This window comes from Stegostoma tigrinum, chromosome 6 (assembly GCF_030684315.1).
Source record: "Stegostoma tigrinum isolate sSteTig4 chromosome 6, sSteTig4.hap1, whole genome shotgun sequence".
Classification (NCBI taxonomy): Eukaryota; Metazoa; Chordata; class Chondrichthyes; order Orectolobiformes; family Stegostomatidae; genus Stegostoma; species Stegostoma tigrinum.
The window spans coordinates 15,494,182-15,519,100 of NC_081359.1; the positions used below are offsets into that span (position 1 = coordinate 15,494,182).

Genomic DNA, 24,919 nt, shown 5'->3' on the forward strand with positions numbered 1-24,919 from the left:
CACTATTTGCCATAGAAAGTGGGGAGTTTGTAGGCTGGAATTGGAAGCAATATTTTGCAGATAAATTGTTCTTTCTCCTGCAGTGTTTACACATGCTGGCCCTACTTATGAAGGATGAACCTGTGACTTCCCCAACATGCATCATAAAATAGCTTCATCGTGGATAATGCAATTGCTTGATGTGGAAATTTTGATTACTTTCTTGCTGTCCAATCACAGGCTGGTATTTCTCCAATCTGCTATTGGAAAGAGGTTTATGAATTGGATCAACCAGTGGAAGTTGAGGAGTCTCAAGAGAACCAGAGATCGACAGAAAGTCCTCAACATGGTCCCAGAATGTGTCACCTGACCAAAGGTCCAGAAGGATATGGCTTCATTCTCAATGCAATCAAGGGTGTGCAAGGACAGTTTATTAAACAGGTACAAACTACTTGTGTAGGATCAAAGTAAGAATTTGGAATCTGACAATATAGGAGGCAATTTGGCCCATTGTCCCCGTGTCAGCTCTTTGTTGGGGTTCTGCAATTAGTCCTTTACAAATAAAATTTTCTTCTGAAAGTTCCTGTTCAAGGGGCAGGAGGGGAGAAGAACTCCTAACCTGATAATAACATTTTTGTAGTGGTTAAACTGCAGGACAAGTAATTTGGAAACAAGAGTTAAATTTCACCATGACGGCTGGGGTGTTTAAAGCCAGTTAGTTGAATACACTCACAATTAAATACTAGTATCAGGAATGGTGATACCTGAAACAACCAGACTGTCACTAAACTCTACTTGCTTTGCTAATGTCTTTAGGGAAGGAAATCCGTTGCCATTTCTAGTTTGACCTATGTTTGACTCCTAACTCACAGCAACGTTCTTGACCTTCAATTGCCTCTGAAATGTCAAGCAAGATACTAAGTTGCCTTCGAGGAAGTGGCTTAGCAACAGCTTCTCAAGGACAATTGGAAATGATTAGTAAATGTTGGCCTTGCCAATAATGTTCACGTTGCACGAATTAATAATAAGAATCTTGCCCTGCTCTTGTTGCCAGGATGACAATATGATCAGTCTAGTTAAGCTTCTGGTCATGAATTACCCACCAAGATATCGACAGTGGGGAAACTGGCAATAGCTGAATGTCATTAAATGTTGATTTTGTAACACACCTTTCATATCAGGAATCCCACAGTGCTTGACTGACAATCAATTACTGTTGCATTGCAAAAGCAAGATGGGTAATGCTATTCTGGACACGGAAGCTGAAGAATGAATGTATTACTGGAGTGATTTGGATCAATTATGGTATCCATGGTTACCTGAAGGTCATTCCTTAATACAATAATTGCACATTTCTCAACCTAAGCCAATATGCGTATAATATTGATCAGAAATAATGGGAACTGCAGATGCTGGAGAATCCAAGATAACAAAGTGTGTAGCAGCAGCATCTCAGGAGCACAAAAGCTTTAGTGCTCCTGAGATGCTGCTTGGCCTGCTGTGTTCATCCAGCTACACACTTTGTTATCTATGCATATAATATTGAGTTGGCAAGTTAAAGTTAAAATGATAGCACTCAAAAAAAAAGTTGAGATACAGCAAAGGTCTTAATTTATACTTTATTCTTTCATGAGATTTGGGCAGCACTGGCAAGGCCAACATTTGTTACTGATTGTTCTTGACACAGTGGCCATGACCCACTGCTGTCCGTATGATGTATGAACACCAACAATGCTGGAAGGGATGGAGTTCCAGGACACTGTCCCAGCATCAGTGAATGGACGCTGATATAGTTCCAAGTCAGGATGCTGTGTAGCTTAGAGGTATCATGCCATTGGTTCCATGCATCTGCTGTCCTTCTAGATTGCAAGGTGTCATGGTGTTGGAGGCTTATATCCAAGAAGCCTTGTGCAAGATGATACAGTGCAAAGTATGTGGGGGTAAGTCAGTTTGTTTGCATTTAAGGCTTGAAATACAATCTTAGATAGGCCAATCTGCCCATCGTGGCTTTACCAACTCTTTGAAAAAGTTACCCAATTATTCCCATTGACCCTTTTTTTTCTTTTCGAGTTGATATTCAATTCATTTATATTGAATGCTTACTTGAAACTTCCCATGCAATCTGCACCCACCGCTCTTTCAGGAAGCATACTCTACATCATACCAATGTACTGTGTAAAGAAATGTCTCCTTATTTTCCTCCATCTTAGGTTATTAAAGGCAGTACAGCTGAAGAGGCATGCCTGCAAGTGAACGACATATTGATTGAAGTGAATGGTATCAATGTGGAGAGAGATACACATGAAGAATTGATAGAAAAAATCAAGACCAGTGGTGATAAGTTGAGTTTGCTGGTAATTAGAAAGGAAGAGTATGATCATTACAAAGAAACAAACAACCCAACTTCAGCAAATGCAAGCCGAGAGCCAACGCCTGAGCCAGTTACTCCTCCTGAGAATATCGAGGAGGAAAGCACGCCTGAGGAGCCAGAAACTCAGGAACCAGTAGCTGACAGCCCTACCCTGGCAAGGAGAGAGCAGGTAAATGGCTCAATAATTGTCAAAACTTACATTTAAGTAGGACCTTTAACACAGCAAATCATCCCAAGGCATTCCACAATAGCATAATCAAATATGTTTCGACAGACGCACTTAAGTACATATTAAGGCATGTGTGCTAAATTGTCATCAAAGGTGGTGCATTTTAAGGAGCAGCCAAAAGACAAGAGAGTTCCAGGAAGGGAATTTCAGAGGCTAGGGCCTCAACAATTGAAGGCACATCACACATTGTGAAGAGAGTCAGACATCTGCAGCAGGCTAATTAGAGGAACTTAAAAGTTACAAATTACTACATAGTATTAAACAGTATTTACTACACTGAAATTGTTCATTCAGCCCAGCTGATATTTATCCTCTACATTAACCTCCACCCACACCTCTTTATCTCAGTCTATTAGCATATACTCCTATTCCTTTATCTTTCTTGGATGGGTGCAGAGCTAATGAGGTTAGGCAAATGGTTGGACAAGGCCATTTGGTTGAACACAAGGATAATATTTGGTCTTACTTGACTAGACGTTGATGTGGCTCACCGTGCAATAAGAGTTGTAAGTGAATGGGACTTTAGGGTTGGTATATTTAAAATTCATATTATTATTTTCCCAGGTCAAGTCGCCGTCCTCATCATCAGCTGAAGAGGATACAGATGCTGACACACAATTGTAACAAAACATTAGAGGAGCAACATAATCATCATCTCAGCAGCTTTTATGAACTGGAATGGCCTGCAATAGTTTATGGCTTAACTCAGATTTACCAAACTTTGTTCCTCATTAAAGTATATTTCCCACAGAGGTGTTTCAAAACCATGATTCCTAAATATTTTCTGCAAAATTCAATCAAAGAATCTTACAGTACTGATGGTAACCACTCTGCATTGTGCTTATACTGGGTCTTTGAAATCTATCCAAATTAATCCCATTCCCCTACCCTTTCCTCCTAACCCATATCATTTTGCCTCCTTCATTTATTTATCCAATTCTCTTTAGAAGGTTATTATTGCATCTACTTCTACTACCTTTTTAGGTAGACCATTTCGGATCATAACTCACTCTTATTTCATGTCACCTCTCATTCTTTTGTTGATCACCTCAAATCTGCCTTCGCTGGTTATCAATGCCCTGCCAGTGATTAAATCACCCCTTAACCTTTTCTACTTTAAGGAGAATAAATCTTTACAGTGAAACATTTGTCATGAATCATTGTCTGTTGCTAAGATACTTTATTGTAGGTGAGTGTGCAGTCCACATTATAGGAAATAACAAGCTGATTGTCCTTTTCTGTTGTAACTATTCTATGATTTCATTTATTATTTGCATTAACACCTATCTTGCAGGACTCCTCATAAATGAACCACCACCTGGAATATTAGGTTTATAAGTCAATTACCCAATCCCTGGCCTGCTGAACAAAACATCAAGGGATCTTGTGGTAGGGTGAGAAAGTGAATTGGTATCACAGTATCTTATTGAATAGCAGAATAAGATTAGAAGGCAGACTGGTTTACTCCTGATGCTGTTTTCCATGTTCTAAGGGGGACCCCTGCAACTCATGTGGATCTCCTTTCAACCCACCATTAAAACAAGATGCATCTATGTAACATCTTTAACGAAATTAAAAGTTCCAAGGAGTCTCACAAGTGAGTTCAAATCCTTAAATTTCAAACCTTAGTGTCATTGCTTCCCAATAACTAAACATCTTGAGGTCCTTTATTTCATTTACGTTCACTATTTTTTTCATTCAATTTGTTAAAAGGAACAACTATTGGAAAAGAAAACTATTGGGGTGCAAGAAAGAATTTACTGATTTTCTAGCAGCTGATTCACGTTCTCATCCAGATTCAGCTATTGAAGTTAAGTGAATCAGGCTATATAACAGCATTATCAAACAAAATTTGACACCATACACACGAAGATAACATTAGGACAGATGACCAAAAGCTTGTCAAAGAGTGGAAGAGGTGAAGACATTTACAAAAGAAATATCTGATTTTACAGTCTAGGTAGCTGAAGACTTCTTTTTTTATTTGTTTATGGGTTGTTGGCACGCTAGCTGGTCCAGAAATCCCATAGAAGGCAGTTAGGAGTCAACAGTTAAGAGCGTATGTCAGACCTGAGGCACATATTGGCCAGGCCAGGTAAGGATTTTTAAAGTCCTCCTCTAAAGGTGAACCAAATGGATTTTTATGACAATTCACAGTGGCTACAAAATCAAATGGTGAAATCACAACAACAGTAATGAGGAGAAACCTTGAGAAATTCCTCGTACCTACACATGAAAGATTCATTAAAATAAAAAAAAGTGCAAAATGCTGGAAATGCATAGCATGTCCAATGAAATCTACAAAGAGGAAAGAAACTAACGTTTCAAGGATCATTTAATCAGATGCAAGGGACATCAGCAATAGGTTGTTATGTCAGAGACATTTGGACTTGATGAGTGTTTCTAATTTATAGGTTTTCATTTCAAAATTTCAGTATTTGCTCTTTTTAATGCATTTATTTTCCACATAAATTAAGCAAGGTTAGTAATGAGGACGCTGCGATGATTACAGACCTGCAGTTGTGCAGCACACTTATGTAACTTTGCAGCTACTCACATTTTAACAGCTTGTGAGTCCAGCTACAGTTACGATTTTTTTTTGAATCAGGGTAATGAGCTCATTCAGTTGCAAATTTATTATACTCAATATCAAGGTTTAAAGCAACTTTTTTTAAAACTCATACTTCATATAATTTGTTTTGTACCTGCTTTATCTGTACATATTAAGGTGAGACAAATCAAAATGGTCAACTAACATGAATCACTGTTGATGTTGTACTGTATGAAAGGAGAATATTCTAACCATATGCTTTCCTTTGGATGTCACTGACCAACCAATTAATCCAACAATAAACACAGTTAGAAGATACACCCTAAAATGGCTTTCCCTATACATTCATTTGATAATTTAATATGCAGAATGGAAGATTATATAATATTGTTCGATATGCACACACAACAAAATCCGTGTATATGTACAGACTGTAAAGTAATAAATAATCCCAAATCATAGGTAAAATTCTACACTAACTAAAAACCCGGTGAAACAGGTAGGTATTAGAGTATCTTAGGAGTAGAGAAAGAGATGGAGAGGTTTAGAGAAAACAAAAATCACAGCCGATCACCAAGGCCGCCAAACTTGAATAATTAAAGATGTTCTGGACCAGAATTAGAGAAATACAGAAATCTCAAACGGTTGTGTGGTTGGAGGAAATTACAGAGTTAGGGAAGGGTAAGGCCATGCAGGGAATGAAAAATCAAAGATGAGAATTTTAAAACTGAGCTACTGTTTATCTTAGAGCCGATGCAGGCCAATGGACAGAAGGATGATGGATAATAGGATCTTATGAGAATTAGGACACAGGCAATAGAATTCTGATATCTTCAAATTTACAAATGAACTTAGGTACAAAATAGGTACAGATCTGAAAAATAATCTAGGAGATTGGCAGTTAACAGTGTGTGCGGATGGAAACTATTCAAACTCATTACGCAGACACAGTAGCAAGCATGGGGAAGGTAAAGAAAACGAAATAAAAATCTAATGAGAATGTTAATATTGTGTCGTCACATTTGGTCATTTATTTTAATATCTGCTATAAACATTCATGAAACAGATTAAACATTCACGATTTCCACACATTTTGCATAAAGAATTTATTGGACCCTTGAAGATCATTAAGAAAATACAAAAGCGTCCCATGAAAGAAACAGTGAAATCAGAATGAAAAAAACTGTGGAGATCAGGCATCAAAACAAAAAGGACATTTTTAGATCTTGCAAAGAATTCAGGCACTCGTGAGGTAGATTCAGGTGACATACAATGTAGGTACTTACAATACTTCTGTGAAAACCATCTGAATGTCATAATTGACAAAGAACTTCATTCACTGAAAGCATATGAGGCATATTCTGGATGATGCACACTACATATCAGATGCCTAACAGGCCACATACAGAAGTGACACTGTTGCTCGGATCACCACTCTAACTGCTATGTACATCACAAGATGTGGTCTCATTAAAGTTCATTTTCTAAATTCATTCCAAGGAAAAAAATCTTTCTGTATTTTTATAAAGTGGAAATCAATCAAATTCCTATACAAGTTCCTAAGGCTTTGAGGTTATCAGCTGATGGGAAATAACTGCCTTCTTTTACAACTGGACATTCTTAAGTTGAAGCCTTGCTTACTGGGAGCATGCACTGGGACAATAAGGTGCTATTCCAATAGCTTTTGCTCATTACAAAGAAAAGAAGATTTATCCCTTCAAAGTTTTCATTTAGTCTTAGAAAAAATGTTTGAAAATCAACAGGAAGCCTTCAAGAACTGATTTACATTCTTTCAGTTCAAAACTAACTGTAAACTTTACCAATGATTTTGTTTCTGACACTTTTCCTAACAAAGCTTTCTATAAGTTAAATTTTTCATATTCTTTACATCAAACTACCAACCAGCCAGGCTTTTAACATCCGCATGTGAGCTTCTCAGTCGGTTGTCCTTTCTCAAGTCTTTTCAACGTACAAATCGTGGATGGTGTTATATTCCAGCAGTTTATAAAGACAATATGAACACAGAAGGTGAGTGCTCAGATTGACAGTGGTTTGACTAAAAGCTCATATGCTTTTCTGGGGCTTGTTTGTGGGCCAAGTATAGGAAGACGATACTAGACAGTGCACTGACCAGGAAGATGACATCAAACCAGCGATGGTAGAAATTAAACTGCAGCTCCCCTAGGACCTCAGTTACAATGGTGCGATATTCCAGGGGCATACTCATTCTCATCAGCAACACCGATGACACAAAATACATCCCCTGTGGAACAGACAGAAAGTAAAACTGGAAATTTTTTGCACATCAGAATAAATGTTAGTTAACACATTAACATTTTAATGCTGCTTTTCATTCTCTGTGGTGTTCTGTGAATTTGGAGTCAAGGCCAAAGTTCAAAGCCGTGGAATATTTGATCCGATGCAAATCGATTCCCATTTTAAAATGATTATTTGTCTTTATCTTTCAGTTTTATTACAAATTTCTCTGCTGAATGTTTGTAACGGAAACAGCCTCAACTTGTCACATCTGGCACTAGGAAGAGGAGGTAATTACAATGTGCCAAGTTGACACAGGCAGCTCCCATGATAAAATGCAGGAATTTACAAAGGGAGAGGCTTTCAAACAGCAAACACAAATCGGCTAACACAGATTAGTTTGATTTCTGTAAGTGAACATTAAATAAAACAACAGTTTCTACAAGGTACATGTCATACTTAAAGGTCATGACATGTTTCTACCCCCTGAAAGAACACAAAATATAGGAACAGGAGTAGGTTATTTGGCTCCTTTGCCCTGGACTCCTCTGCCATTCAATAAGCTCTACTTTTCTGATGGTTCTCCATATGCCTTGCTCTCCTATATAATTCAAGAATCTATATACTTCAATGTTGAAGATATTCCATGTTTTAGCCTTCAGGACTTTCCAATTTACAGAATTCAAAGTTTCATGACACTTTGATGAAATTCCTTCAAATTATTAATAAAGAAAACTTGCATTTATGCTAGCAATCTGTACATTTTTCAAACGTTGACATGTCAGTTGGGCTTTTGTTCTGTTTAGCCTATCAGCTTGTAAAAAAAAATCATTCACAAGATATGGGTATCATTTATTCCCCATCCCTAATTGCCCTCGAGAAGGTAGTGGTAAGCTGCCTGCTTCAACCTCTGCATTCCAGAGAGACAAGACCTACGACAGTGCAACCATCTTTGTACAAAACTTGGAAGAATAGTTTAGATTATCTGCTCAAGCCTGCACTCTTTTAAACTGATAGTAAAGCTCTCTCTAGGCTTTTAAACTGAAAGTAAAGTTTCCCTTACGCTGTCCCGCATGGAATGTGACTAGAGCCCAAAACCCTTCTCACTCAGAAGTGGGAGTGTCACTGGTGCATACCATGTGGCTAATCTCACGTTAGGCAAAACAACCCCTAAATTTGGGGCAACATTAGATTAGCCTGATATTTAAATGCATTTAACTTGTGTAATTTTACAGTGAGTTGACAGCAATTCTGTTCCAGGAACTAGGTTGTGACTGCCCAAACTCATTTCACACAGGGTTCTTATAATCAGCAGACAGAAGAAATCTTTATCTGCATAGCATATGCCTATTTGCCTAGTATTACTTTAGGTACTTACCATAATCTGTGCGAGGACGAGTACTATAACATTAGATGATTTATTGCTGGAGATTGCGTAAAAAAACTAGGAGAGAACAAACAAATATTAAATTAAACCAGATCAAAGATACAGAAAGGCTGCTTACCAGAATAGTACCAAGGATGAGACTGTGAGAGGGTGCAGAAACTAGAAACTGCAATTATTCTCCTTTTGTTTGTAGATCATAACCATTACCATGGTTTTTGGCTGTTGCATCATGAAATCTTTTGTTACTTAATGTTTCCCAGACTCTACCATATAACAGTGTTCTCCTTTGGTCTTCCTGTCTCGACATTCCTATCCGTGTCTTAAAAACCGTTCAATTTATTTTCCTGAGATAATGGGAACTGCAGATGCTGGAGAATCCAAGACAACAAAATGTGAGGCTGGATGAACACAGCAGGCCAAGCAGCATCTCAGGAGCACAAAAGCTGACGTTTTGGGCCTAGACCCTTCATCAGATGAAGGGTCTAGGCCCCAAACGTCAGCTTTTGTGCTCCTGAGATGCTGCTTGGCCTGCTGTGTTCATCCAGCCTCACAATTTATTTTCCTATCCAGTTCTGATGGAAGTTCACAGGCCTGAAATGTAAACTGTCTCTCTCTCTACAGGTGCTGCCTTACCTGCATATTTACAGCATTTTCTGTTTTTATTGTTCTCCTTAGAACTCAGAAGATTAAGCAGAGATTTAATAGAACTGTTCAGAATTATAATGGTGAGTTGTTCAAAGGAACCATCACCATTTATCAAGATTAACTAGGGATGGGTAACAATGGCCTTAATGACATCCACATTAATTTCAACTCTAACAAGGTAATGATGAACTAACCCACAGTTAACCAGGAAAATAAATGCCTAAAGGTCACAGTGTTGTGAAACAATGCATATCTTTGTGTGATTATAAGCATAAGCATGTAGATGGATATACGTATCTGAAATTACGTGAGATAGTGACTGATTGAGATCATGAGGGCATAGATATATATGAGTGCATACATATATTTAGGAGTGAGTTTTTATTTGCATGTAAATGACAGCATATTTCCTTACACAGATATATGTAAGTACACCAGAGAGGATCTGTGTGAGAGACAGTGTTCTCCGATGCAGCTTTCTTCTGCTTCTTTCTCTTCTTATGTTCTACTGTTTATTGGGTTTATATCTCTGTGCTGTTCTGATTCTGTTTTTGCTTATATTTTTGCCTCTCCCCAGTGGGTTGTCAGTGTCTGGAATTCACTGCCAGGATTGATCATCGGGATAGAAACCCTGATTGAGAAGGTGCCTGGGCCTGCATCTGAAGTGCTGTAACCTGCAAAGCTATGGACGATATGCTGGAAGATTTAACCAGAATGGGTAGCAATGGGCGGCAAGTGGCTTTTAACTTGATTTATGCAGATACAATGGTCTGAATAGTCTCTTTCTGTCTAGTTACTTTTCTGTGGTCCCTCCTACTTGAAGTTATGATCATCTTGCTCACTGTTCTCTTAACTTCTTCTTGTCCACTACTTCCCGCCTACAGCAGAGGAGGTACGGCTATTTAATATATTCAAGGATGAGCTGGATAGATTTTCGATCAGCCAGTTAAGAGTTGAGGCCACAATCAGATCAGTCATAATTTTATCAAATGGTACAGCAGGCTTGAGGGGCTGAATGGGCCACTCCTGAACCTAGTTTTTTTGTTCTTGTTCTGCTGTTTCTTTTCTCTTCCCCCTGCTCAAATGAAATGGCCGGGTAATAGGATCCACAGTACATAATGAATTTAGGGGTAACCGGGAGAGGGATCTGGTCAGAGAAAATGAAAAGGGGAAGGGGTCAGGTCCCAGTTAAAAGAAACGAAAGTCTATCCCTGGTACTATAGTGAAGCGTGCTACAGTACCTTCAAGACATAAATTGAGAGCTAGGAAGACTGTAAGTTAAGGATATAATGAATACATTGTTAGCAGCTTTGTATTTCAAACCTGACAACTAGCTATAACAGATAACCATGACAATGTGAACTGTGCTCTAGAAGCAAGGGAATTAATAAATGAATAATACAGGAATCCAACAATAAAGACAGTTACACATGAGCCTGCACAAAATACACAGTAAAAGCTAAACTTAGTTTTTCCACATACCTTGGTGAGTGTTATCAACAAGCCCCGAATAGAGGTGACAATAATAATTCCCACAAGTATAAAGGAGATGTGTTGAGACCAAAACTTCACCTGCATTCAAAGGAAAGCAACATGAACATTCCTACCTAAAAACAGAATGGTTCCCCACATTTTTCAGAAACCAGGAATCATTAGTAAATGTACAAAACTCCAAAGCCAATACAATCTTACAGTGAGAAGAATGACTTCCATAATCTCAGGACGTCTGAAGTGCATTCTGTCAATAAAGTGTTTTCTGAACTGTAATCATCATTATAATATTGGAAATGGAGCAACAAATTTGCACACAGGAAATTCTCACAACCAGCAATATGGCAATGATTGGGCCAATATTTTTGTGATTTTGATTTAGGGATAAATATTGGTCAGGATACCAGGGAAACATCTCTCTTCTCCTCCAAAAATGTAGCTATAGGACAGGGCAGATGGTGTCTCAGTTTAACATCCCTTCCAAAAATTGGCACCTCCAACAGTGCAACACTCCCTCAGCACAGCACCTTTGACGTCTGTCTCCAAGTCCTGGAATGGGACTTGAATACATAATGTTCTGACTCAGAGGCAAATGTGTTAATCGTTGACAATTAGGGGCAGACATAGACAAATGTTAGTGGAAAAAATAAATGTTTTGAACAATATATAAAATGTGTTAACATGATTAATCAATGCACAATTAAGTGACGACTAAAAGGCCCACATGAGAGGAAGTTGAAATTTGAGGAAACCAAATGACCTTGGTTTTTACTCAATCATGAAAAAGAGATAAAAATAAGCTATTAAAAATGTAGAGCAGTATTCACAGTTGAAGAATTTCCCTAAAACTGCTCTCTGTTTGATTAATGATTGGGTGTGGTTAAGCACAAAAGGAACCAAAAATTTTACACAACTATCACAGTGCATTGTGATGTGGAATGCACTGCCTACAAGGGTAGTTGAAGCAAATCCATTAGTAACTTTTGAAATAGAGTTAGATAAACAACTGAAAACAAAAAAATTCGACAGCTATGGGAAAGAGCATTAACAGGATAACTCTTGTCAAAAGACCTGGCACAGGCGTGATGGACTGAATAGTCCCTTCCCGTGCTATAAGAATCTATCGACATCAGAATCACAAGATGTCAGCATCAGTTACCAAAGATATGTGTAAATTAATGAAGACTTAATTAAAACTTTGTATGTGATCTCCACGATATGCCAACAATGCAACCTTCAAACAAAAAAGCTTTGTATCTCATGATTAGACTAGATTCCCTAGTGTGGAAACAGGCCCTTCAGCCCAACAAGTCCACACCGTCCCTTGGAGCATCCCACCCAGACCCATCCCCCTATAACCCACACAGCCCTGAGCACTACGGGCAATTTAGCATGGCCAATCCACCTAGCCTGCACATCTTTGGACTGTGGGAGGAAACCGGAGCACCCGGAGGAAACCCACACAGACATGGGGAGAATGTGCAAACTTTGCACAGACAGTCACCCAAGGCTGGAATCAAACCTGGGTCCCTGGTGCTGTGAGGCTGCAGTGCTAACCACTGAGCCACCATGGCGCCCCGAAGATTGATTGCGTGTCAATCTTTTGATTACTAAATGGGATTTCCCTCACAGCTGAACCCTACTTCCATTCTGAACTCTTATCTGAAAAAGTTGATGAAATATGGCAACTGTGAGCTAAACAGTTTTAAGTAATAACTCTTCAGTTTAACAACCAGAACAATAGAGGACTTACTTTGCATTACTTATTGTCATCACAAGATGACCATTCTTAAAAGGACAATTTCAAGATCCAGAAATCAGATGTCACACTGGGCAATACTCATACTTACATCAAACTGAATGCCTAAATAGTTCACTGTGATCTCTATACCACGAGTGACCGGGTCTGTTTTACCAACTCGATCGAAGACTATATTTATGGTTGCCTGAAAGTTAATTGGGGCAGAAAAGAAAATGAAGCATCCAAGAAGATCAGGCTTAATTACAATTTATTAAAATTCATTTACAACACAGTTTGTCTGTCTTTAAATTGTTTAAATAAAACAATTAGATCACATAAAATAACACAATGTCAGATGTAAAACAGCAGAATGCGATTCAAAGACAAATGAGGATACACTTTGTAGCATCAGATTTAATGTGGGCATTAAGATGATGCAACATCTGCCCATTTACCTCCTCCCTCCTCACTACCCAAGGCCCCAGTCACACCTTCCAGGGGAAACAGTGATTTACCTGAACTTCACTCAATCTAGTCTACTCCATTCGCTGCTCATAACATCGTCCCCTCTACACTGTGGAGACGAAATGCAGGCTGGGCTTTACAGAATACCAATGTTCTCTGAACAAAAATGACTCTGATTTTCAGTTGCCTGCCATTTCAACACACTACTGTGTTCCTGGCTAACATCTGTGTCTCGGGAATGCTACAATGCTCAAATGAAACTCAGTGCAAGCTGGTTGAACAGTGTCTCATTTTCTGCACGGGAACCCTACAGCCTTCAGGACTCAATTGTCGAATTCAATAATTTTAGGGCCTCAGCACCTTCTACCAGGTCTTTGCGCCAACCCCCACATACCAGGCCCTGTCATCACAGGAGCTGCTACCACAAACAACCCACTGTCAGCCACTAATTGTTCCCAAAATCAACTACTGATTCATCCAGGTTGACCATTACTCAGTCCCTTTGTCTGCCCAATTGCTGTTCTCTCTTTCCGCCTACTGTTCACTCCTCTCCCTTCACTCCACTCCACCTCCAGCATATAAACCAACCTTTTCCTAGCTACAATCAGTTCTGAAGTAGGGTCACTGGATGTGAAACATTAACTCAGCTTCATTTCCAGCCCTGCTGAGTTTTTCCAGCAATTTCTGTTTTTGAAACCCATTGAGTCCTCCGAAATAACTTTGTTGTATTGAGCAACAAGAAAGCATAATACCAGGTTAAAGTCATAAGACCATAATAAGGCCATAACAAATAAGAACAGAAGTAGGCCATTCAGCCCCTCAAGCTGACTCTACCATTCAACTGTATCATGGTTGATCCAACATTCCTCATGTCCACTTTACCGCATTTTCCTGCAAGCCTTTGATTCCCCTACTAATCAAGAATCTATCCATCTCAGCTTTAAATATATAGCCCATCAAGTCTATTCTACCATTCAATTAGAAGATGACTGATCTACAACTTCTAACCATGTGCCTTGGTTTCGTAGTCATTAACAATCCTAAGCAACAAAAATTTACCAATTGCAGTTTTGATATTTTCAACTGACACTCAAACTCAACTGCTTTTTTGCAGAACCGAAGTAGCTCTAGTTGTCCACAATCCTTTGGTTGAAGGATAACATAAATTTATGTTATACAGAAATCAAATATTGATTGAAATACAGAGTTTCCGAAATGGTAATTCAATAGTAAATTAGCTAAAGCCCTAGCTCTAACAGATTGCCTTTAAAACAGTAATGAAACAGCCAGAGCAAATCTTTCCACTAATTTAATGTAAATGCAAAAGACTAGGGCAGGCAACGAAGACGCTTATAACTAGTACTAAAAAATCAGAATAAATGCACCATCCAATCTTACATCTAGAATACGTCAGGGCCTGTTCATTCTTGCAGATATTTTCATTTTAACCATCAATATAAAGCTGTGATAATACATACAGCAGTACCCAGTAACAAGACATTGAACAAGAAACAAAGCATGGCTTTCAGTTTTCTAAGACTGTTTTGAGGGGAAGAAAATTACATCACATTTTGATGTTTTTCAAACATGCAAAGTTATTGAAATGATACATGAAAGGGTGTTTGCTGGATATAACATAAATCATCAACATTTCAAATAATACGGTTGGATTGGATGCATTCTTGGCTTGGGGATAAATCACATTTTATAAATGGTGGAGATAACACAGTGTGACGCTGGAGGAACACAGCAGGAGGCAGCATCAGAGCAGTAGAAAAGTTGATAAGTGGATTAGCAGTTAACATGCAAGTGGACTGTGCAATATCTTCACTGCTTTTGACTTGCCTGAGCTCCCTAGGATCATTTTTCTTCTTTGGACTTCACTTTACTCCTTATACAGGAGAATACATGGCTGCGGGAAGGTAGAGGTTTTAGAAAGATGTGTCTAATTGGAAACACCATGAGGGCAGGCTTGATGGAACGACTACTGTTTTACTAACCATCAATTTTGAACAAAATAACAGATGGTGCTGTAGAAACTCTGCAGGTCTGGCACCATCCATGGACAGCGAAGCAAGTTAATGTTTCAAGTCCAATATAACTCTTCTTCAGAACTGAAAAATTGAGCTTTTTATGCCACTAACAGAGGGAGAAGAGGAGTAAATGGTTGAGCAATACAAATGAACTACTAACATTGCAAAGGAGCAATGGAGTTGTAAAACAAATGTAAATGAAGGCTTAAAAAGGTATCTTAATTCAGGAAATCCAGCACCTTACAATTAGAGTCAGATCATTCAATGGTTATGTCAAGAAACACTTGTTCACACAAAGGGTGTACGGAAATCAGAAATTCTCTTAGCTAAGGCTGAGGAGTAATTGAAATTTTCAAAAGTGAGATTGATGGATTTTTATTGGTTAAGGGCATTAACAGCTATAGAAGCAAGGTAGGCTGGTGGAGCTAACATAAAGACAAGCAAAGATCTGACTGAATGGTGGTGCAAACTCAAAAGGGGCTGAATCACCTCCATTTATCTCAAGGTAACAGAGAAGTTCCATTGAAGAATGGGAGCTATAAAGTTAGCCAGTGAGGTGACAAGCGCTGGAGGGAAGGCGTGAAAGTCAAGCTTACTTAAGTTACTTAGGTATCAAATTCTGAAAATATCTGGACTGGAAATTCAGTGGCTTATATTCACCAGGCAGCAACATGTAAATAGGTCAAGATGTTGGATAAGATATATATAAAACAAAAAGAAGCAAGTTCCCTAGGATTTATAATGCTGGGGCTCGTGGTCTGGTTAACACTGTAAATGCATCCAAAACCCCAATCTTTCCCCACACTACAGTGGGCATCAAGCCATCTAGCAGAGTTACACTCACCATGAAGATTTTCCAGACACAATATATTGAGAAAAAGTAACCCAAGAAATTGAAATATTTTCCTTGAAATGTTTTTGAGTATTCAATTCTTTCCTGTAAAAGATAAAAGTAGTTTCAGGCTTTTACCACCATGTTTCTGCAGCTCTAGGATGATTCTGTAATGGTGACAAAGTACAGATGTCAATCCCACGACCCTTCAAGAAAATTTGGAATCTGCTCAATCCACTTATTTTCCATCCATATGCATGATACTTTTGTTGAGCATGACTGCATCAGTGCAATTCCATTTTCTTAGATCAAGCGGATCAAAGGTAGTGAACAATATGAAGCTGTGTAAAAGATTAACTTAGTTTGAATTAATGCCCAAAGAAGTTATGTGAATCCATTTCGGAACAGTGGTTAAGGCCTAATAAAAGCAGATGTCAAGGCATTGGAGAAGGTGTGGAGAAGACTGAATACTGATTTTCAAAAGGGGTAAATATTGGAAAGTGGATAATGGTACAACTGTGGGGAAGAACACGGGAGTAGGACTAATTGAATAGGTCTCTCAAAAGACCCAGGACAGGTATGATGGGCTGACAGGCCTGCTTCCATGCTGTAAGCTTCTATCCCACGTCTTCCAGCAACTTGAGAGATCTGTAAGTTAGTGAAAATTTGCTTACAACTTTCTACGTAGCTGCCACAGTTTCCACGATGCATCCAACAAATACAGTGGCTCTCATCTGAAATGAATCTATGATTTGATGCAGGAAATGAATCATCACTCACAACATACATTATCATGATTTCTTTTCAATTATGCCACCATTAATTCCTATCATGCCTGTATTTTCACTCAGTAGTAGGGAAAACATGTTGATGTTACTTAAAAAATATTGCTTCCCATCACACTGAAGTTATAAAAGGTCTAAGCATGAAATGCAAATATCCAGGTAACAGTACAATAAACAAGAGACTCTGGGACAAAATGAACAAGATCCTAAGCTGAATTTTCAATATCTTTCTTCTTGTTTTAAAACGTAATAGGGTCAGATGGTATTTACAAAACGAGCAGATCTCCTTTGACACTGTTAGGCAGACTCGCTTTTAGAAAGACTACATAATGATGTTTTGTGTAATGTAAAATATACAACTGGAGCAGTGTCACTTTAATGGTGTTGACATCAACCAGTAAACAAGATTCACTAATTAGGAATTCAATTAGTTTGATGAACTAATTTTCCAAGCTGAAATGTAACTGTCAGATTAAGCCAGCAGACTTAACACACAACAGTCTAAACTGTCACTCTTTGTACAGTACTGAAAATGCGTTGCACTGTCAGAGGTACAGTCTTTCAGATGAGATATTAAATCAAGAGCCCCATTTACCTTCTCTGTTGAATGTGAAATGGGGGTTAGTTTAGCTCAATTAGCTGGAGGGTTGGTTTGCGAAGGAATGCGATGCCAACAGCTTAGATTCAATCCCCGCATTGGCTGAGGTTAACTACTTCTCAACCTCTCCTCTCGCCTGAGGTATGAAAACTCTCAAGTTAAAACACCACCAGTCATCTCTCTCTTAGTGACAGAGCAGCCCTACATTGTCTGGTAAGACTATGGCAACCTGACGACTTGAATGTGAAATTTGCCACTATTTTCAAAGAGGACAGAGGGACTCTCTCCAGTGTTCTGTCTAAAACTGATCAGTTAATTAACAAAGGTGAAAAATAGATCACCTGATCATTACCATATGCTGTCTGTAGGAACTATCTGGTCGCACATTGGCTATTTTGCTAGCTACACTACTGGGTACTAAAAGTACTTCACTGGCTGTACACCACTTTGGAGGTTAAGAAAGGCACTAAAGAACTGCAAGTTCATTATTTCTTACTTTCTGCAGTTCTTCATTCCATGCAAAACGTATACTATTCCCCTTAACATATTAGTCAATCATCCAGTGGATAGGCCATCGCTTTCAGCTGAAGGAAAGCTGGAGGATAAGAAATGATTCAGTATAATACTTTTAAAAATTTATAACTAAGTGGTTAAACTTGGGCAGAAGTAGAGTTATTTGGATGACAGCAGTTAGTTTCAATAGACCCAAAACTGAAGCTGCAGCACCATCACTGGCAAGAAGGCATTATTACAGCAATGGACAGAGATAATGGGAACTGCAGATGCTGGAGAATCCAAGATAATAAAGTGTGAGGCTGGATGAACACAGCAGGCCAAGCAGCATCTCAGGAGCACAAAAGCTGACGTTTCGGGCCTAGACCCTTCATCAGAGAGCTGATGGTTTACGTGGAGAATTTGCATTATACAAGTGCATTCAAGAATAGATAGCAAAGAAAATAGGACCAAAAAAAACTAATCAGAAGTTGCAACCAGAACAAATCCAAAATGAAGGGGGAAGTAGATTCAACACCAGCCCTCAAAGGACAAATTGGGTTTGTATGTGAAAAGGAGATTAAAATGCAGGGATAAAGAGCAGGGGAAATGCGACTAATTAGATGGTTCTTTCACAGAGTTGTCACAGGCACAATGAGCTGAACAGCTTCCTTCAGTGTGTGACATTCTACAAATAAGTAATTTTGATTACATGGAAGTGTGGAAGAATTTTAATATACCATAGAAAAGTAACTATTGACCATTTTCAGCAGACCAAATCCTTGTAAACACTGAGTGAGCAGTGATACGTTTGTTCTGTTTCTAATGATAGTCTAAGGGTCCACTTAATCAATACCTTAGTTGCGTGAAGATCAACTGTTTCGAGAAACAACTGTCGGCTCAGTTCCTCCAGTGCATCTACTTCTTGCTGAATAAGTGAGAGATCTGAAGAGAAACGTTAAAGAAAACTCAAAATAAACAGAAACAAATTCAGTATGGCACTCATAAGATGGACTTTTAACTACAGTAGGGATAGAATCTTGTGCAAGTATAATACTTGATGGAAGGAAATGCCTATGATTCTGAAACACTGACAAGAAATATTACGTGCACGCTACCAACATACTTCAAGAGTTACTGTGCCTAGTTATAGTTTCATCTTGCACAAGGTTATAAGGGCATGCAAGGAAATGCAACAATGTATCGGAAATAAGATGTTTCATCTATCAGAAAGGGCAACTTGAAAGAGATCTTTAAGATTATGACAGAGTTTGATAGTTTTTCTATGATTGCACTGTCTCTGCTTCTGGGGGGGGGGGGGAGGTCCATAAATAAGGAGATATCCACGAATACATGTTACAGGGAATTCAGAAAAACATCATTATCCAGAGAGTGGTGAGAACGTGGAACTTTCTGCCACAGGGAATGGTTATGACACACCACAGAAACATTTCTGGAAACTTGATAAATTTAAGGGAGAAAAGGAATAGAATTTTTAAACTTACATACTTTAACAGATGCCAGTATTGCTAGCTAAGCAAGAATTTCTCGCCCATTTCTAGGCATCATTGAGAAAGCGGTGATGAGCCACTTTCTTAAACCAATTCAGTCAATGTGGTATAGATACACCCACTGTGTTGTTTCGGAGGAATTTCCAGTACTTTAATCAAGTGAAAGGGAAGTAGTAGCAATATTATTCCAAGTAAAAAATTGCGTGGTTTGGAGGATGGTGCTGCTCCTGTGCATGTGCTGCCTTCGTTCTTCTTGGTGATGGCATGCTAGATTGTTCCTATCAACAAAGACCTTGGCAAACTGCTGTAATGAGCCGCATAGATTCCACCATTGTGCACTGGTGGTGGAGGGAGCGAGCGTTTAAGAAGCTGGCACTGCAAATCAAGTGGGCCACTTTGTTTTGGATATTGCCAAGTTTCTTGAGTGTCGTTGGCATTGCACCCATCCAGTTAAATGGAGAGTTTTTCATCATGCAGCTGACTTGTGCTTTGTACAACGTTGATGACCATTGTAGATTCAGGTAGTGAGTTAAGTGCTATGAAATTCCCAACATGTGACTTGCTGTAATAGCAATATCGTGTATATAGAATCACCAGATTAGAAAGAGGCCATTTGGCCCATCAGTTATGCACTGACCCTCGAAAGAGGATCCCACCTAGACCCAGCTCCCACCCTATCCACTTAAACTGCATTTTGGCTGATCCACCCAGCCTGCACATCCTTGGACACTACAGGCAATGGTCAATCCATTTAATCTGTACACCTTTGGAGTATGGGAGGAAACCAAAGCACCAAATGGCAACCCACACAGGTATAGGGAGAACGTGCAAACTCCATACAGTCACCCAAGGTTGGAATTGAACCCAGCATTGCAAGGTAGCAGTACTAACCACTGAATGGCTGTGCTACCCAATTCAGTATGCCTGGTCCAATTTAGTTTTTGGTTAATTGTAACCTGCATGATGTTGATAGTTGAGAATTCAGCAATAGCAATGCCACTGAATATCAAAGGATGACTGATTCTGTCTTCTTGGAGACGGTCATTGTCAGGCATTTGTGTGTCATGAATGTTTCTGCCAGTTATCAACACAAGCCTGGATATTGTCCAGTCTCCAGATGGTTGGGAGGTGGTTTATGTGGAGTTAAACACTAGCACAGTCAAATGAGCCAAATGGTCTACTTCTCTGCTGTAAATCTTTACACCATGTGATAGATCAGCTTGAAATCTTTGCAAAGTCACAAAGCATATCAACATTTCTAGTTCCCGAAGGCGGAGTTACATTTAGTCACTAAAAAAGGATATTTTCACTGTTGGAAGATGATGATGTCACACTTTTAATCATTCCCCAAAATCCTGCAGGATTATTCAGCACCTCGCCACGTTGGTGCATCATTCTCCTGGTCATAGCTATTCTATCAGAGAACCAAAAAATTAAATCAGATCAGATTTCTTACAGGTGACAAGCACGTTGCCAAGCAAAGCACAAACCCACCAATCAGAAACGTTATCCAGGTCTCAACAGGCAGCAAGCGAAGGTACTGTTGACAAAAACCCAGGTCATTATAAAATCACATCAGAATTCTGAGTCAGGATATTCAATGACACTAAAATGGAAGAAATATACCACGGATGCTGGAAATCTGGAATATAATCATGCTGTACACATGTAGGTGCAGCAACACCAATGGAGATGGGAACAGAATCAACTTTTTTGATAGAAAATGCCTTTTCTTTCATGCTCCAGGTTGACAACAGATGGCACGATATTCTAACTACTGTATGTTTCTCACTGAACAGGTATAGTTACTGTGGCAACTGTTGATTCCATTGGAATTGTCATCTTTATTGTGTGCACAAAGCTGTTCAACAATGCACAAATCATTAATATCCTACTCATTATGCAGCTCTGCTGGATATTTAGGAAAGTTAAAGTTAATAATCAAACTTCCTTGAATTGTGAAATGATAGGCCTTCCACAATAATTGGCATGGTTTACCTTCTGCTTTTAGTGCTCAAGTATTATATACAAGACATCTTTACTGTCATTTCATTTCCTTGTACAATGACATCACGTTTGGGTGTTTGAATTATAATATTGTTGTTAGGGTAATAACAAGTACAGGAATCTATTAACTGCAATACAGAAAGATAATGGTTAATATAACCTATTCTTCTAAGGATTCGGAACAATTAAGATAGGAAGTCATGTTTGATGGGTGTTGCTTTGGAATAAACAAGTACAACTGTTCACACAAAAGCAGACTGCACAGAACTTAAGAATAGAAACATTATGAGATTTTATCTGTGACTTACAATCAGGTGAGCGGGGTGAATCAGCTTTTTAACTCCTTCAGCTAGCTGAATCAAAAATATTTAAATGCTTTTATACTGCAGCTATATCACACTTAAAACACAGCTCGCCTACTCAAAAAATAAACACCTAGTTGCAAGTCTCTCTTTAGTAAAAGAAAAAGGAATATTATTACTTACTTACCTGAGGAAAAAACAACACAGCATGAAACACACAAAAATAAAGGTGTAAAGTTTAAAAAGGAGGACTGTCTAGTACAAATGGGAAGATCAAGAATATGCCATTAAAAGGTGCTTAGAGCTGTCATAGTATGAGGTTTAACCTGAGATAGTTGTTGTTAATTGTTATCTTCTATAGGAGCAAAGTTTATGGATGTTTCTCTGCTTTGATTATCAATCAGTTGAGAGAAAGAGGCAAAGAGAGACAGAGTGAGGCAGATAGAGAGAGCAAGAGAGAGAGACAGAGAAAGAAAAAGCTAAACTTCTAGTTCTGCTGTTACAAATCATCTCTTCTGTGTCTTTTTTTTATTCTTTGGATGTGGGCACTGCTGGATGAGTCAGCATTTATTTTGCCCAGAGGGCAGTTAGAGGCAACCACATTGCTATGAGTCTGGAATCACTTGTAGGCCAGACCAATAAGGATAGCAATTTCCCTTCCTAAAGGACATTAGTGAACCAGTTGGGTTTTTCTGACAATCGACAACAATTTCATTGTCATCATTAAACTCTTAATTTCAGAATTTTTTTTATTGAATTCAAATTCCACCATCTGCTACTGTGCGATTCCCAATCAGGCCCTCAGAATATTGCGTAGGTGCCAGGTTTAACAGTCTAGTAATAATACCATTAGGCCATCATATTCCCTCAGCTGATTTCATTGTTTCTTCCCAAACAAGATAACCTGCAGGCACTGAAACAAACTGAAGAACTGCAGATGTTGGATTCATAGAACTCCAATAGTGTGGAAAGAGACTATTCGGTCTATTGGGTCTGCACTGACCCCCCAATAAGCATTCCACCTTATCCCCGTAATCCCGAATTTCCCATGGCTAATCCAACTTCCTCCACATCCCTGGATACTATGTGCAATATAGCATGGTCAATCCACCCAACCAGCACGTTGTTGGACTCTGGGAGGGAACTGGTGCAGCTGACAGAAATCCATGCAGATACAAGGAGAATGTGCAAGCTTAGCGTAAACAGTCACCTAAGGCTGGAACTGAACTGGCTCACTGGCACTGTGAGGCAGCAGTGTTAACCACATGGTCACCATGCTGCCTGGCATGGAAATCAGAAACAAAAACAAAATTACTGGAAGAACTCAGCAGGTCTGGCAGCATCTCTGGAGAGAAAGCAAAGTTAACTGTTTAGACTCAGTGACTCTTCTTCAGAACTGATTGTAGCTAGGAAAAGGTTGGTATATGTGCTGAAGATGGGGGAAAGGGGTGGCATAAACAATAAATGGAGATGGAGCTCAGAGAGAGAGAAAACAATAGTTCAGCAGACAAATGAATCGATAAAGATCAGCCTAAGAGCATCAACAGCTGATCATCGGAATCATTGGCAGCTTACAATGGGTTGGTTGTGGTTGCAGCACATATGACGACAAGGCCTGATGTGTGGGGGTTGGGAAAAGTACATGGGACATGATGGTCAGGTCCTAAAATTATTGACCTCAATATCAAGTTTTGATGGCAGCAGGGTCCTGAAGCAGAAAATGAGGTGTTGTTTTTCCAGCTTGCCCTGAGCTTTGCTACAGCACTGCAGCAAGTCAGAAACAGAGATGTTGCCAAGAGGAACACAGCGGTGTATTGAAGTTGTAGACAACTGGAAGTCTTTTTTGTGCACAGAACGTAGCTGTCCTCCAAAGTGGCTTTCCAGTCTGAATTTCATCTCCCCAATATACAGTATACATTGTGAGCAGCAAATACAGTAGACTGGATTGAGTGATGTGCAGATAAATAAGTTTCACGTGGGAAGTGAGTTGAAGGTCTTGGATAGTGAGGAGGGAGAAAGTAAATGGGCAGGGGCTTCACCTTCTGCAATTACATGGGAAGCTGCCTTGGGGGTGTGGGAAGGTGTTGGAAGTGGAAGGGCAGTGGACCAGGGTGTCCCAGAGGGAATGGTCCCTGTGGAAGGCCAACAGGGAGGAAAATGCTGGATTGTGTTACACAGCATATTTGCTTAATATCTGCAACAAAGAAAAGACTTACACACCCATCCAGTCTGTGCTCACAAAATCCACAAAACTGTGCCTCAACATTAGATCTGATTCCACATTTGGTCAAGATTTGCTACATGATACTGAGTGCATGAAGAATTGCACTGACAATCAATTTAGGACTGTCACTCATGCTTTCAGTGCAGTGCACCTGTGAGCACTGGAAACTATATCTATTAATACACAGGGTACGGTCTTAACAGACAGAAAGAACACTTACATTTACTACACCTGTTTTAAAGCAACAAATTACGTGACAGCCATTCTCTGGTTCATTTCTGACATCTTGACTAATCAAAGTCAATCTGCCTTGTTTAAAATTTAAACAAATCTTGGCAGTTATCTATCACTCATTATTAACTTGGTTTTATAAGCAGAGGCACACTGTATACAAGCAAGGACATCCCTGCAAATCTTCATAAAACATGATTAAGTCTCAGGTATGTCCAACGCTGAGGCCCACACTTGTAGGTGGGACTGTTGTCCTTAGAACAGGAAAGGGTAAAGGGGAATTTGATAGACATGTTCAAAAACTTGAAAGTTTAGATAGAATGAACAAGCATTTGCAGAGGATCAGTAACCGTAGAGAGCATGTATTTAAGAAGACATCTTAAAAGAATCAAAGGTGAGATAAGAAATTTTTCAACACAATAAATTGTTGTGATCTAACATGCTTAGCCTGAAAAGGCAGCAGAAGCAGTTTCAGTCATGATTTTCAGAAGGGAATCTGAGAAGGGAAAAGGAAAAGAATTGCTTGTAATTGGTAAAGAGCAGGGCATTGGGATTAACCAGCTAAGTCTTCCAGAGAGCGAGCACAGACTTTAGATCAAAGCGCTCTTATTCCATTGCAAGGTTCTATGAATCACGACAGAAGGGACTGAAATTGAAAAAATGCATCATGTCTATTTAAAATCCTCACTACCGATATGTCTCAGATTTTAATTCCATGTCTGTGCCCAGATAAGCTGAGTGCTTCCAGCATATTCCATTCTAACTGCTAATACTTCAACACTAAACTCA

The 24,919-nt window shown here is 39.1% G+C and overlaps 2 protein-coding genes across 3 annotated transcripts in view; one reads left to right on the plus strand and one right to left on the minus strand.

Annotated features, from left to right (window-relative positions):
- pdzk1 (PDZ domain containing 1) overlaps positions 1 to 5,476 on the plus strand; it is a 30,118-nt gene extending 24,642 nt beyond the window's left edge. Inside the window, exons 7-9 of the mRNA XM_048532314.2 lie at positions 220 to 420; positions 2,190 to 2,519; positions 3,144 to 5,476. Of these exons, the coding sequence (XP_048388271.1) occupies positions 220 to 420; positions 2,190 to 2,519; positions 3,144 to 3,203 (591 nt within the window). The 3' untranslated portion in view covers positions 3,204 to 5,476. The remainder of the gene's footprint in view (positions 1 to 219; positions 421 to 2,189; positions 2,520 to 3,143) is intronic.
- Positions 5,477 to 6,219: 743 nt separating this feature from the next.
- si:ch73-390b10.2 (Golgi pH regulator) overlaps positions 6,220 to 24,919 on the minus strand; it is a 45,377-nt gene continuing 26,677 nt past the window's right edge. For both annotated transcript variants that reach the window (XM_059646455.1, XM_059646456.1), the window contains 7 exons: positions 20,669 to 20,780; positions 18,712 to 18,798; positions 15,993 to 16,085; positions 12,760 to 12,855; positions 10,901 to 10,990; positions 8,765 to 8,830; positions 6,220 to 7,393 (listed from right to left, as the gene is read on the minus strand). In XM_059646455.1, the coding sequence (XP_059502438.1) occupies positions 7,187 to 7,393; positions 8,765 to 8,830; positions 10,901 to 10,990; positions 12,760 to 12,855; positions 15,993 to 16,085; positions 18,712 to 18,798; positions 20,669 to 20,780 (751 nt within the window). In that variant the 3' untranslated portion in view covers positions 6,220 to 7,186. The remainder of the gene's footprint in view (positions 7,394 to 8,764; positions 8,831 to 10,900; positions 10,991 to 12,759; positions 12,856 to 15,992; positions 16,086 to 18,711; positions 18,799 to 20,668; positions 20,781 to 24,919) is intronic.